This window comes from the organism of the source record quoted next, unplaced genomic scaffold (assembly GCF_019419815.1).
Source record: "Pyrus x bretschneideri cultivar Hongxiangsu unplaced genomic scaffold, Pyrus_bretschneideri_v1 Contig43, whole genome shotgun sequence".
NCBI lineage: Eukaryota > Viridiplantae > Streptophyta > Magnoliopsida > Rosales > Rosaceae > Pyrus > Pyrus x bretschneideri.
Window position 1 is genome coordinate 4008148 of NW_025999757.1, and position 15949 is coordinate 4024096.

Here is a 15949-nt window from a genome sequence, read left to right on the forward strand (position 1 = left end):
GCAACTTGTGCATAACAAATGACCGATCGCCAGTACACAACCAAGGAGATAGTGGGAAAAAAGCATTATAGAAGGAAACTTACACCAGCTGTTGAGCAACGGGTTTGTTGTACTAGCTGAGAATATGTACTCATCAACCCTTTGATGTGCCAGTGCCACCTGGTACACAAGCAAAGATTTAAAAAAGGTTTTTTTTAGTCAAAATGGTTTTTGAGATTTGCATAACTCCTTATATTGATCATTGAGATTTGAAATCTATAGAATTGGTCACTGAGTTTGTCCACAATCAATCAGTTTGGTCATTCTGGGAAAAATCTCCACAAAATAAGGATTAAATGACAAAAGTACCCTCAACTTTTGTCAAATCATTTTGACTTATTGTTTATTATATTGACGGTAATTTTGTCATTTGGATCCTTATTTAACATAATTTTTCACCGAATGACTAAAATGATTGATGGTAGCCAATCTCAAGAATCACTTCTATTGATTTCAAATCTTAGAGACCAAAATGAGGAGTTCAGCAAATCTTAGGGATCATTTTGGCTAAAAAAACCTTTTAAAAAAATGAGAAAGTTCATATGTTGTAAAAACAAAAAAGTTTGCAACATACTTGTTTATCGAACAAGCAACCAGAGCTTTTCCAAATTACAAATTTTATGCCCATTTCATACAGGGAATTGTTATACGCCCCCAATCTAAAAATATAAATCTTTACATTATAGGAGAAAGAAAAATGAAAAAAGAAAAACCTAAACCCACCACCACCCATTTTAACTCAAATATCTCACGATAATATGTAACGAAAATATTATACACTACTTTGCCAACCTTAAGCATGTTACATTCAATGATGTTTATCAGAATATTGGGTGTTGTTTGTGGTAACCAAATTTCACTGGCCCCATAAGAGACACCATGTGTACTAAAGCAAGCCAAGATGACAAAATTATCTCTAGAGTTTCACCAGTACTTAACCCTTACATGCGTTGAAAACTAATGCAATGGAGGGATGTCTATTAGTAAATCACACCCAGCAGAACCGGTACCTTTGCCAGGACAGCATGTTCTTCACGCCAGACAAGATGGACTACCATGAAACGATGCGCTTGGCCACACCCGCTCAACAGAGGATATGAGCTTAATTAGCCATGTAAGGCCCAATGAAGGATCTTGTGAGCCTAGTTGGACTCATAAGCGAGATTAGCCCATACGGGATGGATAAGGCAAGATTCAACAAGATCTCCAAGGCACAGTCATCCTTATAATCATTGCCTAGAGATAGGACCATTACCAATGTTGTTAGGATTCATCCCATGGTCAACCGTTGTTGGCTAAATGGGTGAGACTAAGTGGAGTTCAAACCAACCATTTAGGGAGCGTCATACGTGTCCTAATGAAGTATGATCATTTCCATTAAAAGGTAGCTATTCCATAGCCTAGAAACATAAGGCTTGAGATTCATTCTTCTAACAGTTAAGTCTAACTTAGGTGTTGGAACCAAATTTACACACCACGGTGAGCGGTGGTTGAGCACAAACTCGAGCAACCAGCAAAACAATGAACAACCGTATGCAAATTTGAGACAGGGGGATGAGTGTGTGTCGGTCAAAGGCTCTACAACGATCAAGTTTGTGAATGATTTTAGACTCAAGCAGTGGGCAACAGAATTGAATGTTTAGATTGCATTATCATAGATGAACCCTAGATGGGTGTATTTATACCGTGGGGAAAGAGACATTTTAGGATAGAATTCTCGTTCTAAGCCAGAAGAATCCTAGAGGATATCTAGGAGTAGATATTGCATCCTCTTCGGAGTTATGATTACTTGCAGCGCATCCTAATTCCTAGATTGTATGAACTCCAAGACTTATAGGATCTGATTGTGTCCATATTCGGATCAGATTGCTTGTCTTGCGGAACAAGCATGGTCATCCAGCGGAGCCGTTAGGACTCCATCTATTGCCTCGGAGTAGAGTGATGGTGGCCCCGCTACTCTGTCTGATACAACTTTACCCAAAGCTGGTGAGTCCATGATCGGACTTCTGAGGTAGTAATATTCGGATCAACCTTACTCTGGCGTGGAAAATCATTGTCTCATGCCCCTAATTATTCGTTTGAGAAGCAACTTGTTCCCCTTGAGGATCGATTGTTATCCAAAGATTATGTACGTTGGAGTAAGTTGGAATACATACCCTTTGGTCTTCAAATTCTTGCAAACGTCATAATTTAGTGTTGAATTGGTCATTTACATGAGTCGAACATAAAAATTATCATTTACAAATGAAGAGAAAAATCACTAGATTGTAGTAGTAAATAAGTCACTCTCATTGATTGTGCAACGAAATGCTAATCAAATGAGTGGGCCTGGCTCAATCTCATATAGGCCTGACTGGCCCATAAAGCCCATTTAGAGCCCAAATGTTTTTGGTCAACGAAGGGGAAATTAATCGATAGATTTTGGAACTTGGTTTAGGAGACGGGTTGGGGTTTTCGAAACGGGTCATCCAGCTCGGTAAATTGCATATGAATGCTTAAACCCCCATGACCCAAACCCAAACCCTGCATCTTCTTCTGAGGCTCATTTGTGCCCCTCTCAACTCTTGCAGTCTTTCTTCTCCTTTCAGCTTCAAAAGGTTAGAATCTGGGATTCATAAATTGGTTTGGATAGTGGAATGAGGTTGTATGTACCATCAACTTCTAAATCCTTGTGGAATTAAATTGTATAAATATTTGGGTGTTTGATCAGACGTCACAATGGATAGAAAGGCTTGTGACAGTGACAACGAGTTCAAGGACGATGGCGATTTCGACAACGATGAGCTGAGTGTTTTTTATTTGTAAATTCTGTTATTGGGTTTTGGTAATCAGTCGGTTTTGTTTTGGTGATTTTGTTGTTATTTGATGGTTTGCGGATGGAGGAAGAAGATGGAGGAGAAGTGGGGGAAGAGGAAAATGGTGATGGGCAAAACGATAATAAAGATGCCGAGATGGAAGAACTCGAGAAAAAATACATCAATCATCGTCATCAGGAGCAGTAAGAGACTCCCAAATGAACTTGTGATGCTTAATTAGAATGAAGACATAGAGCTAAATAATGTGAATATAAGAGATAATATGCATAGCAGTTGGAGGATGGTGACCAAATTTGATATTAGGTTACGGAAGTCATTGAATAATATAATAGTCCGCCAGTGTAGCTATAGAAATTGAATACTAGTGCCATTTTCATCTTAGCTCGACGCTAAGTTTCAGTATCTATTTAATTTAGTTATTATGAAAACACAAAGTGGAGTTATATATGCATGTGCAATTCTTCAGTTCGAGATAAAAGGAAGGAACATACATCTTACATGGATATAGGCTGACATGAAGTTAATTTTGTTCTTCGTTTATTCCCTCTTCCCATGCAGAGATATTTTAAAGAATCTAAAGCGTCATAAGGACGAAGATCTTAAAGGCCAAGCAGTAAAGAACCAAAAGGTGTGTGTTGTTCAAAATAATAGCTCTTGTAATATCCATGAAATAGATTACCACAGGTCGCTTTAGCTTTTCCATTTTTTTGTAGCTTTTTGACATGTTAAGATGTTATGTTCTTACCTGGGAGGTTGTCTGCAGGAGCCAGTTAGGTCTTTATTTTGTGATTCACATGAAGGCGTCAATGCAGCATATTCTGATCTAGTTGACTCATCAAAGAGAACTTTGGATTCTTGAGCAGAACTACAAGAGGTATGATTGTCATAAAAATTTGTTGCCTACCTATTACTACTTGGTCTGTAGTTTAGCTTCATACCTTGCGGTAATATGAAAAGTACTTTATACATTATTGTGATTTGTTGATATTGCCATTTGTATATGCTATAACATTTATCACATCATGCTATATTTCTTGTTACAGGCTTTCGTTGGGAAGAACCCTTCTTCCATCTTTCAAGCAACATATAGTATGTACAAACTACATTCATCAAACTATTATATTTATTTTGTAATATAATTTGGCTCTCCGTTGTTGTGCATAATCTATCATTTTCAGCATGACAAGAATTGCCAATATGTGAAAGGTTTGCTATGCTTGGTGTATTACATTTCGTGTTTGAAGTTTTTAATATCCGTTTAAATTCTCGTAAAGTGCGTTTAGCTTGTAACTATACAATTAGCTAAGACAGAGTTTGATTTTATCAAATCAAACTTTAAGGAAATGCTTCAAGTTTCCTCTATTCATATGATTGTGAGGGTTCCTCAAATTTCAGAAGTTCCACTACAACAGTTACTATAATTAGTCAGATTATGATGGTACTATGCTATTATCAAGAGTGTACGATTTTTAATCAAGAGGAATGGATTGAGCTCAGCCTTGCCCAAGCTTATCCCAAAACACAAAGCATAAAGCTTAAGCTTGGACCAGCTGGTCTGCTGAATTGTAGTGAAGTTTGTGCTTAGTTCTGATTGAGAACAAGCCAAACCAAATATGTGATGGTTTACGCGTATTAGGTGGGAAGTTCAGAGTAGATCAACAAAACTTAGACACTTTGTGATTTTGATTACAGCTTTCAAGGAAACATCAATTAAATAACCACTCTAGAGGGTAGGTAGTTGTTGTTGTTGTCAAAAGCATAATGTTGGCATAGAAGGTAAATCAGTTAGGTCTTGTTTTCTGATCTGAGGATAGTCAAGATGAAGCCAGATTTCAAATTTTCCCAAGGATGTCAGCACAAATCTTTCCTGCTTTGATCTCATATAAGCCTTAGCCGGATTAAGCAAAAAAAATTGGCTTTTGGGCTACCATGGTCTAATTGGCTGTCCTAGTTTGTACTGTTTGCATATTCATTAACTTCATACTGCGTATGTTCATGTATTGCTTCTCCTAATACATATCCTATTCTGTAGGTAAATCTGGACAACCTAAGAAGTCACAGTCATCTAAGACCACTGATAGTGATGATACGGTGATGAGGATTGGTCACGGATTTCTTAGTTGCTGTCAAGGTACTCAGATCATAATTTGGATATTCTGAAAAGAAGAATCATATTCTACTATCTAGATATGCTCATGTTATATTGAGGGCTATCTATAAAACTGAAATATTGTTTAACATTATTGTTCATGCCATACTTCGCTAATCCATTTGGAGCAGCCAAAAGAACTTTGGAATTTTTGTTGTTTTATTGTTTAAAATTCTTGTTTTATTGCTGTATTTCAACACCTTAGTGTCTAACTTTTGTTATATTTCAATACATAGTTCTTATCAGTTAATACATCAGGCTATTATGTTATTAAGTTTGTCTCAACTGTTCAATATGAAATATACCAGATGATAGTTTTCTGACCTTTAAATTCCATTAGGTACTAAATTAAATTAGTTTGTTATCTAGAGGGGCGGCAGAGAACCATGAAATTCAGTTGTAAATTATACTTGTAAAAATCTATGTTGCCATATGTTTACTTTAAGTATACTGTTGGGCAGCTCTGTATAAATTCTTTCATGCTCCGATAACTTCTCTTGCATGAATTTTAGGAATTTATTCTACTATGTTCAACTTTTCATTAGTGTGTGCATTTCCATGCGGGTTACTTGTTCTAACTAAGGCTTGTCACGTTGTATCTTGTAGAATATCTACTTTCATAAACAAATTGATAGACAAATGGTGCTGCCGCTATTAAAAGCGAGCCGCATGCTCTTAATCAGGTCTGGCTCTATAATTGAACTTGTAAACATGCCTTTCCCTATGGCTGACTTGTGCCATGCTTTGCCAGATATCACTAGGAATTCATTTTTCTTTTTCCAATTGCAGAATATTAGTGAACAAGTTGCTTCTTATTTAAAAGACCCAAGCAGAATGGTTGGACAGATGCAGATGTGGTCATGTGGAAATTAGCAGTTGCTGTATTTGGCACTGTAATACATTAACTCTTATATCTAAATTGAAAAAATGAAAATTTCACAGTTCCCAAGGTCTCACGTGCATGCTCAGATACATTTGTGCTTCATATTTTTAACATCATAACAAGATTGGTTTTTTAGTAACTTAAACACGAGTTATTGATGTGCAGGTTCTCACAGACTTTTGGGGTGCTAAGATCCAAAGTCGAGAGGGAAACAGCCCAGATCGTACGCTAAGGTCCCTAAGCAATCACTTAGTGGAAAAGAAGTGATCGAGCGATGACAACCAGGAGGTGGGCTTCGAAGCAGCCATCCTTTGAGAATGATTAGTAACAAATAGAGAAATTGGCGTACTCTAGGAACACGAGGAAGACGTCTTTTCATGAGAGTCGGTTGTACCTTAACTAGCTCTATTGACAAAGACCTCCGCTTTTGGTTGTAGTTGTTGAACGCACAACCAGAGAGGAGAGCTATAGGAGCAAGACTGTGTTTGGACTGGACGCGTAAGCGAGGTGCGAAAGCAGGCGGGCAACAAGTGGATCAGGCTATCAGTTTATTTGCTCGTTAGGCTTTCCTGTTTGAGCATGCATAGGAACAGTTAAGCCAACATAGAGCAAAGCTCAACCAATGGGCTATTTGCTATAGTTCAAAGCCCTGCCGACGATGGCCCGAGGTAGAGCACTCAATGGGCTAGGGTGAGCTGAGGGGGGACAGCGTAAGTTAGCGAAGCGCTGTAGTAGCGCCGAAGCCCTATGTTCTATAATGCTGAGCCAAGGACGCTCCGCCTTATCTAGAGAAGCAGTCAACTGAGTTCTGAATGAATTAGCTCCTTGGTAATGGCTTTTTAAACCCAGATGACTCTACCAAATCCAATCCTTCAAGAGCAGGGGATAGCAACCAAAGGAAATCGTTCGCAAGGCTAGCCGGTTAAAGTGGAAACCCTCCATATCAATCCATCTCCATAGGATACAAGCAAAAGAAAGGAATCCCAAAATCCCTCGGAAACCTGTATGAAAGTAAGTACCATCCCGTTAAGGACAGGTTTTGTTGTTCATATGTCAAGGGCTGGTAAGGTTTTGCGCGTTGTTCATATGTCAACGAATAGAGAAATTTGGAACTCTGTTGACAAAGGCCTCCGCTTTTGGTGGATTACTTAGCAGTTAGGGATATTTACTATTAATATTAAGACTGCAAAGGGAAGGTACTGATTGCATATAATTGTGGTTTAACTGTAATTCTATACTAATATGAGGACCCATTTATAAATTCATTGGAATTAAATGTCCCATGGCATTTACAATTTTCTCATGTGCTATATTAACTCCCAAATGAGGTACAAATTCGTTGTTTGGGATGGATGCTGACGTTTGAGCAAATTTTGGGTTGTTTGTGGTGTTTGCTTCAATTTTCTTTTTGGATGGCCCCGATGTGACTTGCTGAATTTGTTCCTTTTATTGCTCATGCAACCAGTGAGCGAGGGCTGTGAGTGTTTCAGTACTCTTCATGCGCCATTAGCTTTAATCTATTGATGTCAATGACACTGCATTGTATCAGCAGCTTTTAGTGGGCTTTGAACCTCATCAATCCTGAACTTCTATTGCTTTTTTATTCTAGATTTGCACTATTTGATTAATCGCCTCAGAGACAGCCGTTCCTCCTAATGCTTCCTGACCCTAATTATTCGAGGTTGAAGAAGCGGAAACCAGCTCCGTTGTGTGGTAGCGATGCAAGGCTGAGCCAACTGTATAGTCCTTAGATCTCAAGCTAAGAAATTGTCTGCTATTTATTTATTTGATATATTATTCAATCTAATATCTGTTATACTTATTCACACAATTTTTCAATGGGAGTCGAGTCTTTAAGAAGCATGATTTTGTTGTAAATGACGATTAAGATCTGTATATTTGACATTTATAAGCAGATAGGATGTTTTTGCTTTCCACGGTGCCGAAATAGCATTGCTGATGCTGGATGTATTTCAGTATTTGATGATGTTGAACACATTTGAGCTATGCAATATTTGATGATTTGAACACATTTGAACTTCAATATCTAATTGGTAGGGGGTTTTATATCTCAAGCGGTTAAGAGCGCTTAGCTGTGAACCCGAAGTTTTGAAGGCATAAAATATCTTGAAGACAAGGAAGGAATGCAAAATATGTTTGTATCAAGTAAAATTGCAAACTCATGGAGGGCTTGTGGACTACTGTCGCTTCTTTTTCTGGGAGATGCAGGACCAAACTACTAGAACAAGCGTGAAAAAGAAGCCAGCAGCTGTGAGAAGCACCTTCCAACGTCCGAGGTTGCAGTTGTTACTGGCAGCCCTCATCCTTGCAATTGTGAAATCAGGTTCATCCTCTTGCCCTTCTTCTTTGTCTAAAAAACATACAAATAACATAAAAATTTTGTTTTTGAAATGAATACAGACGGACGTGGAAGTGTTTGGATGGACTATAATTCATTGCAATACAACAATACGACATACCTGTGTCTTCTTCATGAGAGTCCATGATGACGCAATTCAACCATTCCCGCTCATCGACAAGAAGGCCTTCAACGTATTCTTTCCAGAAACCAAGGAAGTATATTCCTGGTAGATGCTCCCACATGGACAAATCTCCCCCGATGACACATGGATAATGAGGATCTGATTTGGTGTTGTGTTGGGTACTTGTCATCGTATTATTCTGGTGCTCTTGCACAAACTCGACACCAAACTCCTTTATCCGAAACTGGTTAGGAAATCTGGCTATTACCAAAACCACCACCTCATCTCCACATTGCAATATTGTTTCAGTCTCCATCCTCCAATGGCTCAACCATTTCATATCTTCTCCGTCACCTGGAATTCCATAGATTTCTGGTTCATAGATCCACGTCTGACCCTTACTCTTGTTACTCACTTTAGTCACTAAAGGATAAGAAGCATGATAATTATGATTCCCCTCCTTTGTTGCATAGGTAGCAAAGATGTTCAAGCCACGAATTCTGTGACTAGCATGCAGTAAAGGGACAATAAAAGATATCGAGGACTTGGTACTTTTATAGCTGAACCGGCCCGGAACCTCATTCCCAGTAAAAAATGTGCTGAATATACCATATTGATATGGTCCCTATGTATTTGCCACAGTCATCACAACATTACTCAGTCATTTCTTTCCCATTTTATATATTTAAGACTTATGAGAGAGAGAAAGAGAGGCGCACCTGGACTGGGACCTCTTTTGGATGATCCCTGGTTGTCTCTAGATGATGAATTCGAACAGCTGGCATGGATTCCAAGTTGGACAAACCCAAAAGTTTGATCATTTCCGCATCAACTCTATTAATAGGCTCTAACTTGTATTCGTACTCCCACTCAACTAGATTCCAATTGTCACCCACCCCGTACGCACACCGTAGCTCAGGGGAAAGATATGTCATTTTTTTTAATGATATGCAATCCGTTATATCAATCAGTTCGTGTACTTTTGGCAACCCCACAAGCGATTCAAGCTTCTCACAACCTACGAAAGAGAGTTCATCGAGCCTTCTCAAACCTTTGATGAAACCTGGCAGACTACAAATTGGATTCCTATCTAGATATAGTCTTTGTATTGAGGATAGAGTACTTAAATCCGTAGGAAAGGCATCATCAGAAAGATTGCACCCCATGAGACTTAACTCTACTAAAGAGCATGGAAAAGAACTCAAGATAGTTGAACTTCTTTCTGGCCACAATTCACTTATTGGAATTCCATCCATGTCAAGAACTTTCAGACACTCCATCTTCTTCATCATCTCCACTGGAAACTCTTCAAGATTTGAGCAGCCAGATAAAATGAGTTTTTCAAGTGATTTAAGCATGCACATGTTCTTCGGAAGCATCATAAGATTCTTGCAATCCTTCAAGTTTAAGTACACAAGTCTCTCCAGGTTTCCAATGGATTCATGAACATCAATCAGGCTTGTGCAATCTACAAGAATCAATTCTTCTAGACTAGGGCAAAGTGAGAAGTCCATGATTTCAGTGAGGGAATGGGAATGGCTGACGTCAAGGAACTTCAACGATGGAAGAAACTGTGGAAACAAAGAAAAAAAGAAATAGAAAAAAAACAATGAAATAAGTATCTAACATAAGAAATTAGTCATCGAATTAAAGAAAACATAGGAGTTCATTTTAACACATGGAGTTAGTCAACAAATAAAAAACTAACAAAATAAGGAAAATGAATTGAAATGCGTAGAGTAACATACTTTTGTTCCTTTCCAGACTTGTCTTAAGCTACTATGTTGCATTTCAAGAACAATTAGACAATCCAAAGGAAGATCAACAGGTATAGAATCCAATGGAAATTGAAGCCAACACAACCATCTTAATCTTGTAGGGAAATTTGCATAACATCCATCCAGTCGTACATGACTAAGATGGAGTAGTTGTAAATTACGCATCCTTTCAAATGCATTGGTTTCCAAGACGGTCTCATTTGTGTTTATTGGTCTATTTGCAAGATGCATATGCATATCCAGGGCAAGACCTTGAATTGTTGTTGTACCCTAACAGAAAAAAAAAAAAAAAAGTTAAAACATTTATATGGATAATTTTCACAAGGAGAAATACATACATAGACATAAAAGGCATGTTTCTTACATTCTTTTCCCTCAGTACTTCGAAAGAATCCTTATGGCGCCATAATCTACTACGTTTTCCAGACTCTTTTGATTCGTGGCAAACAATTTCTCTTCCCATGTCACGGATCATGTCATGCATTTTCACATTGTTGCATCCATCAACTGTCACCAAGCATCTATCGATGAGATTTTGAATGCCAACAATTGTATAGAAATCACATCCATCGAGTATTCTAACAATGTGGCTTTTGTTCCTTCCTATTAGGAAACAAGCAATGTGGAGGAATAATTCCCGGTCATGGTCATCTTGTAAATTGTCATAGCTTATTCTTAGTTTATTCATGATTTCACCATTAGGGATAACTTTTAGCTTCTCCAATGCACTTTCCCATACATCTATACTTTCCCCTGATAAAGAAGACCCCAAAACTTTTAGAGCTAGTGGAAGTCCGTCGCAGTAGTGTACAACCTTTTCTGAATATTCCATGTAACCTCTAAGGGGATGATCCTGGCGAAAAGCATGCCAACTGAAAAGCTCTAAAGACTCATAGTAATACAAAGTTCCAACTTTGTGCACCTTTGTAACTTGATGTGCCTTTAGCAACCTTTCACGCCTAGTTGTTATAAGTATCTTACTTCCTGGATAAAACCGATCTTTCATCTCTAGTACTGCATCTAATTGGTCCATATGGTCCACATCATCAAGAACAAGAAGCACTCTTCTAGAGCTTATGGCTCTTTCAATCTTTCTTAGTCCCTCACTAACACCATGTATTTTCACTTCTCTGTCGTTCAAAATATCATAAAGAAGTTGCTTTTGTATTTGAACTAAGCCATTTGGTCGATTTGCTGTTTTGCTGATATTTTCAATGAAACTACTTCCTTCAAAGCTTCTAAAGTTTGAATTGTAAACATGTTTTGCAATGGTTGTCTTCCCTATTCCAGACATGCCATACACAACCAGTATACCGACATCGGTTGATCCATCTTGTAACCACAAATTGATGTCTTTGACTTGAGATTCGACTCCAATCAATTTTGGCACAACGCTCAATGGTGTGCGACTTAAGTTGCCTCCAATCACTTTAACAATTTTTTCAATAAAATTTGACTCATACCTAAGAATTTACAAACAAAATGAAAAATAAATCAAACATGTTATGTCTCACAGATGTATTGGATGAATGAATAATGAATTGGGGAATTTAGATAATTAATAAATCAAACAAATGTTGATGGCCTTTACTTAAAAAAGAATTAAAAGGAATACAGCACAGAAAGTACATACCAACTTTTTTCCACACCTGCTTTTGAAACATTTTAAGCAACAGGAAACCAGTAGACTAACATGGAAAATGACTAATCCTTAAGTTTATCCAAGTGTGATTTCTTTAAGTTGACCTAAATTGGGATAATTATTCACTACTGAGGTTGAATAAAAACTTATAAAAATCAAGGTCCTTACGGATCATAGTATCAAATTAACTGAAGAAAGAGAAGAGAAATGGAGAAAATGAAAGTTACCCATCAGCTTGATTTTGTAAGACCATGCCTGCTAGGTCTGCAATCTCTGCAAGTGCCTTCCTCCATCCCTCCACCTTTTCCGGCGACTGATTTTTCTGGCTTCTAGCAAATGCTTTTCCAACACTTCCTGTCTGCTTCCTCACGTGGGACGGATCAACATCGTAGAAGACTGGTAAAACTACATGGTCCGAGGTGGTCTTCTTCCGTTCAAGGATCAGCACAAGCTCATCAAGACACCACCTGGATGACGCGTAATCTTTCGAAAACACGACAACAGAAGTTCGTGACAGCTGGATCGCTTTCAGCAGTCCTGGCTTTATATCTTCTCCTCTCTCAAGTTCATCGTCATCTCGGAACGTGAGAAATCCTGCGTTGTTCAAGGCTGTGTAGAGGTGGTCGGTAAAAGTCTTGCGAGTGTCTTCGCCTCTGAAGCTCAAGAACACGTCGTATCGGTAACACCGAAATTTTTTGGAATCAGAGGAGGTTCCTTGAGATGTTGTCACGAGAGCCATTGATGTGGATTGATGTTCAAACCAAAAAAACTGGTCTTTGCTAGATGCAATGCAAATGTCTCTTTGCAGGGGATATTTAATTGGGTTATTCCTATCTACTGGAAAATTTACAAACAATTATAAAAAGGGTTGTTCCCATGCTTTTTAAAAAGGGTTGTTCCCATGCTTGACCCAAAGTCTTTCTTTAAATCATGGCCGACCGCTAGTGGCAGAGATTAAAACAAAAGGTTGTATGGGGTCCTTCCTATCTACTTCCAGCAAGATTCACAAACAATTATAAAATGGGTCGTGTTCCCATGCATTGACCCAAAAAGCTTTTCTTTTAAGTCATGGCTGGCAGAGTCGTAAAAATAAAATTGCACCTATAGTTGCAAATGAAAAGGAAATAAAACATAATTAAGTTCTGTATAAAATGCGTGATAAAAGAAAATGTGTGATAACTACACATTCAATTTTACTTTTTACATACGTTTCTAATTTTCGGTCGTCGGATCGGATGAATTAAAGAAGATCAACGAACATAAATTAACAAGAGGTGTGTGAGAAGTAATTTGAAGTGTGTAGATAGCACACCCCTAAAAGAAAGGGTCCTTGCACGCTCGAAAACATCATTCGAAGAGGTTAGTAAACAATAAATGAAGAAATACATCAATGAACCAAATAATAGTGTAAGATAACAAAATAAACAATGACATTGAGTTGAAGAGTAAGAATTCATACATATCATTTTTCCGTACAGTACTACAAAATGCAACTCGCTTCTATCATATTACTAGTTTATCTTATTAAAAGTTGCTAAAGATGAGTATATAATGTTTGTGGTTTTGTTCTTGACATTTATCTTGCAATTCCCATTCTACCTGCAAACTGCTTTGTCAATTCAATACCGCCACAACAATAATACTGCATTACTTTGTTGATGCTCATTTCCAGTGGAAAATGCATCACTTGTAGTCTTTTTCACAGTTTTTTCTTATGGGACCTGCTTTGATTTTTCTGGTACCGTCTTTGCTGCAAGCGTGGAGATGACGCCGTTGTGTTATGTGATAAGAGATGTTGCAGCTTCAAATAAATTTCATTGGATATTCTGTAAATAGGTGAAAGGGGATAAATAGATCAAACTATTAAACTAAATCTTAGAAAGACAATTAGCAGGGACCAAAATAATTGTTACATTGATGTAGTAGAGTACAACATTCTCAGTTAAATGATTAACCAATTAAGAACCCACATAATTAAAATTAAGTACCTGTAACCTGTCATTTGGTGCCACGGAGAATGTTCACTACGTAGAATATTTGGTTGGTTTCTGCTTGTTTTTGGTGATGTTTTCCTATTTGACTGAACAAACATTTGACCCAAAATTGAAAGGAAAAAAGTTGAAATTGATAATTGATAAAGCAAACTCTGCAATTTTATACCGAAAGGTTGACAATGGCTTCAAATTTAACTGAAGATATAAAACTACTTGTATACCTAATTACTGGAAGAGAGTAGAGAAAAGCAAAGTGCTTCTATCCCAGGTTATGATGCTCTGCAAGGCGATGCTTGTGATAAACCACCATATGCAACGGCAGATAGCAAACTATAATGATAATGACAATTATTATTTCAATAAATAGAATGTATGATTCAACATAAATATATTGCAATCAATTTGATCATAATCAAATCATTAAGACAATATGCCCTGCAACGTAAATTCATGAAACGCCATTTTACATTGTCACAGATTCCTAATCAGGTTGGTACCCCTCTTTCTGATCCCACTGAGTTTTGTCACCTTCTCAGGTCACTTACATATCTCACTTTAACTCATCCTAGTATTGCCTTTGCGGTCAATCATATTGCTTAGTTTATGGCTCGTCCCACTATGACTCATTTGGTTGCTGCCAAATGTGTTCTTCATTATGTTATAAGGGTTCGTTAGACTTGGTCTTAGTTTCGGCCTCACTATGGTCCACTTGTTTCTACGTGGCTACTCTGATGCAGATTGGGCTGGTCATCCATACACTTGTGAATTCCACTATGATCCATTTGTGGTTTGGTTTTGTCTTTGTATTTCATGGGATTTGTTTCTTTTTATTTATTTTGTTTGTCCAAAGTAAATGCAATGCTACTTAATTAATCAAATATAGGGAGGTTAACTAAGTCTCTAATCCGTAATAACCAACTCGTAAAACATATTAGATAAATTAAATCATCCATCTCTAAATGTTGATAATCATCACATGACCCACATGTCATTAAGACTCGGAAGTAAAGGACAATGTGGGCTGGAAAGACCGAGTTTTCATTGATTCAAACTGAGTTTCATCAACTGAGAGTAGCCTCAAACGCGTAGGACGAGCATTACTACCTACTCTTTTCCCCCTTTCCATCCTTGCAGAACGCCAACGCCAATGAACCGGGGATGGTGATGCAGCAGCTTCGTTGAACTTCTGTTCTAAATTTATAGCACCCAAATCACCAAAATCCTCATTCCTAACCCCATCAGAGCTATTAAAAGAGCCCTTAGAACCCAAACTGAACTCACTCCTAGCAACAAACTCAAAACTATCCCGGTTTTTCACCCTCGATTTCGAACTCCGAACCGGCAATCCTAAAGGCTGATTATCAACCATTGATCTGGGGTTTCCCCATTCATCAAGACCATAATTTGGTTGAGCTACAAACACCATTGATTCACCCTGAAAATACTGAGAATTCCAAGCTTGAGTAACATTTTTCTCTTTATACCCACATGAATTTTCAGCCCCACTTTCACAAATCCCCAAACTGGGTTTGCATTGGGCATAAAAAACATTGCTTTCATGACAAGATTGAGCCACAGCAGCAACAGGGTTACCCACAAAATACCCAGAATTCCAACTCTCACCCTCTCTTTTCTCACCATACCCACATGGGTATTCACACCCGCCGTCGAAATTCGACGAAATGGGGAATATTGTAGGCATATAAGACTCAGAAGTACCCACATTTGAGCTATTCTCAAACCCCATTTCAGCAGTATTTCTTCTGCTGAACAAGCCGTAGGACACGGCAATGCCGACGAAGATAACGTGAATGAGCTCCCAGAACTTGGTGAGGATCGTATGGTTGATAAATTCGGGAGCTTGTGAGGGGAAAAGTGGAAGAACGACGATGAAAACGGCAAAGATTAGAGCTTTAAGGAGAAAGTGCATAGTGTAGGACTTACCGTGTCGAATCGGGTTTCGGTGAGCTTCTGGATTTGGATCGGAGAATGGGAAGTGGGGCTTTCTGCAGGGGATGGAGTCCGCCATTGATGAGCAGTTGAGCTTCTGCGGAGGTTTTGGATTTTGTGTGAAGCAAAGGAAGACTATGAAAGCAAGGATGTCGATAATTTTGTGTGAGGAGAGGGGAAAGGAATTTAAGAAGTAGGGTGTCGATAATTATGAC

The 15949-nt window shown here is 38.1% G+C and overlaps 3 protein-coding genes across 4 annotated transcripts in view; 1 reads left to right on the forward strand and 2 right to left on the reverse strand.

Moving 5' to 3' along the window:
* Positions 1-7983: 7983 nt before the first annotated feature.
* LOC125469492 (disease resistance protein RUN1-like) lies at positions 7984-12786 on the reverse strand. Its single transcript, XM_048566873.1, has 6 exons — positions 12018-12786; positions 10513-11611; positions 10119-10418; positions 9090-9941; positions 8368-8995; positions 7984-8258 (listed from the first exon to the last, which is right to left on the reverse strand). The coding sequence occupies exons 1-6, from the start codon at positions 12527-12529 to the stop codon at positions 8086-8088; spliced, it is 3564 nt and encodes a 1187-aa protein (XP_048422830.1). The 5' UTR covers positions 12530-12786; the 3' UTR covers positions 7984-8085.
* Positions 8086-15949, forward strand: part of LOC125469501 (coiled-coil domain-containing protein 86-like) — a 70852-nt gene continuing 62988 nt past the window's right edge. The window contains exons 1-2 of one of the 2 annotated variants that reach the window (XR_007251777.1): positions 8086-8231; positions 8309-8449. The gene's annotated coding sequence lies outside the window, so the exon portion shown is untranslated. Of the gene's footprint in view, positions 8232-8308; positions 8450-15949 lie in introns of those variants that run through there. The other variant, XM_048566889.1, reaches the window with a different exon arrangement.
* LOC125469499 lies at positions 14122-15892 on the reverse strand. Its single transcript, XM_048566885.1, has one exon. It carries the CDS (start codon positions 15811-15813, stop codon positions 14776-14778), a length of 1038 nt encoding a protein of 345 aa, XP_048422842.1. The 5' UTR covers positions 15814-15892; the 3' UTR covers positions 14122-14775.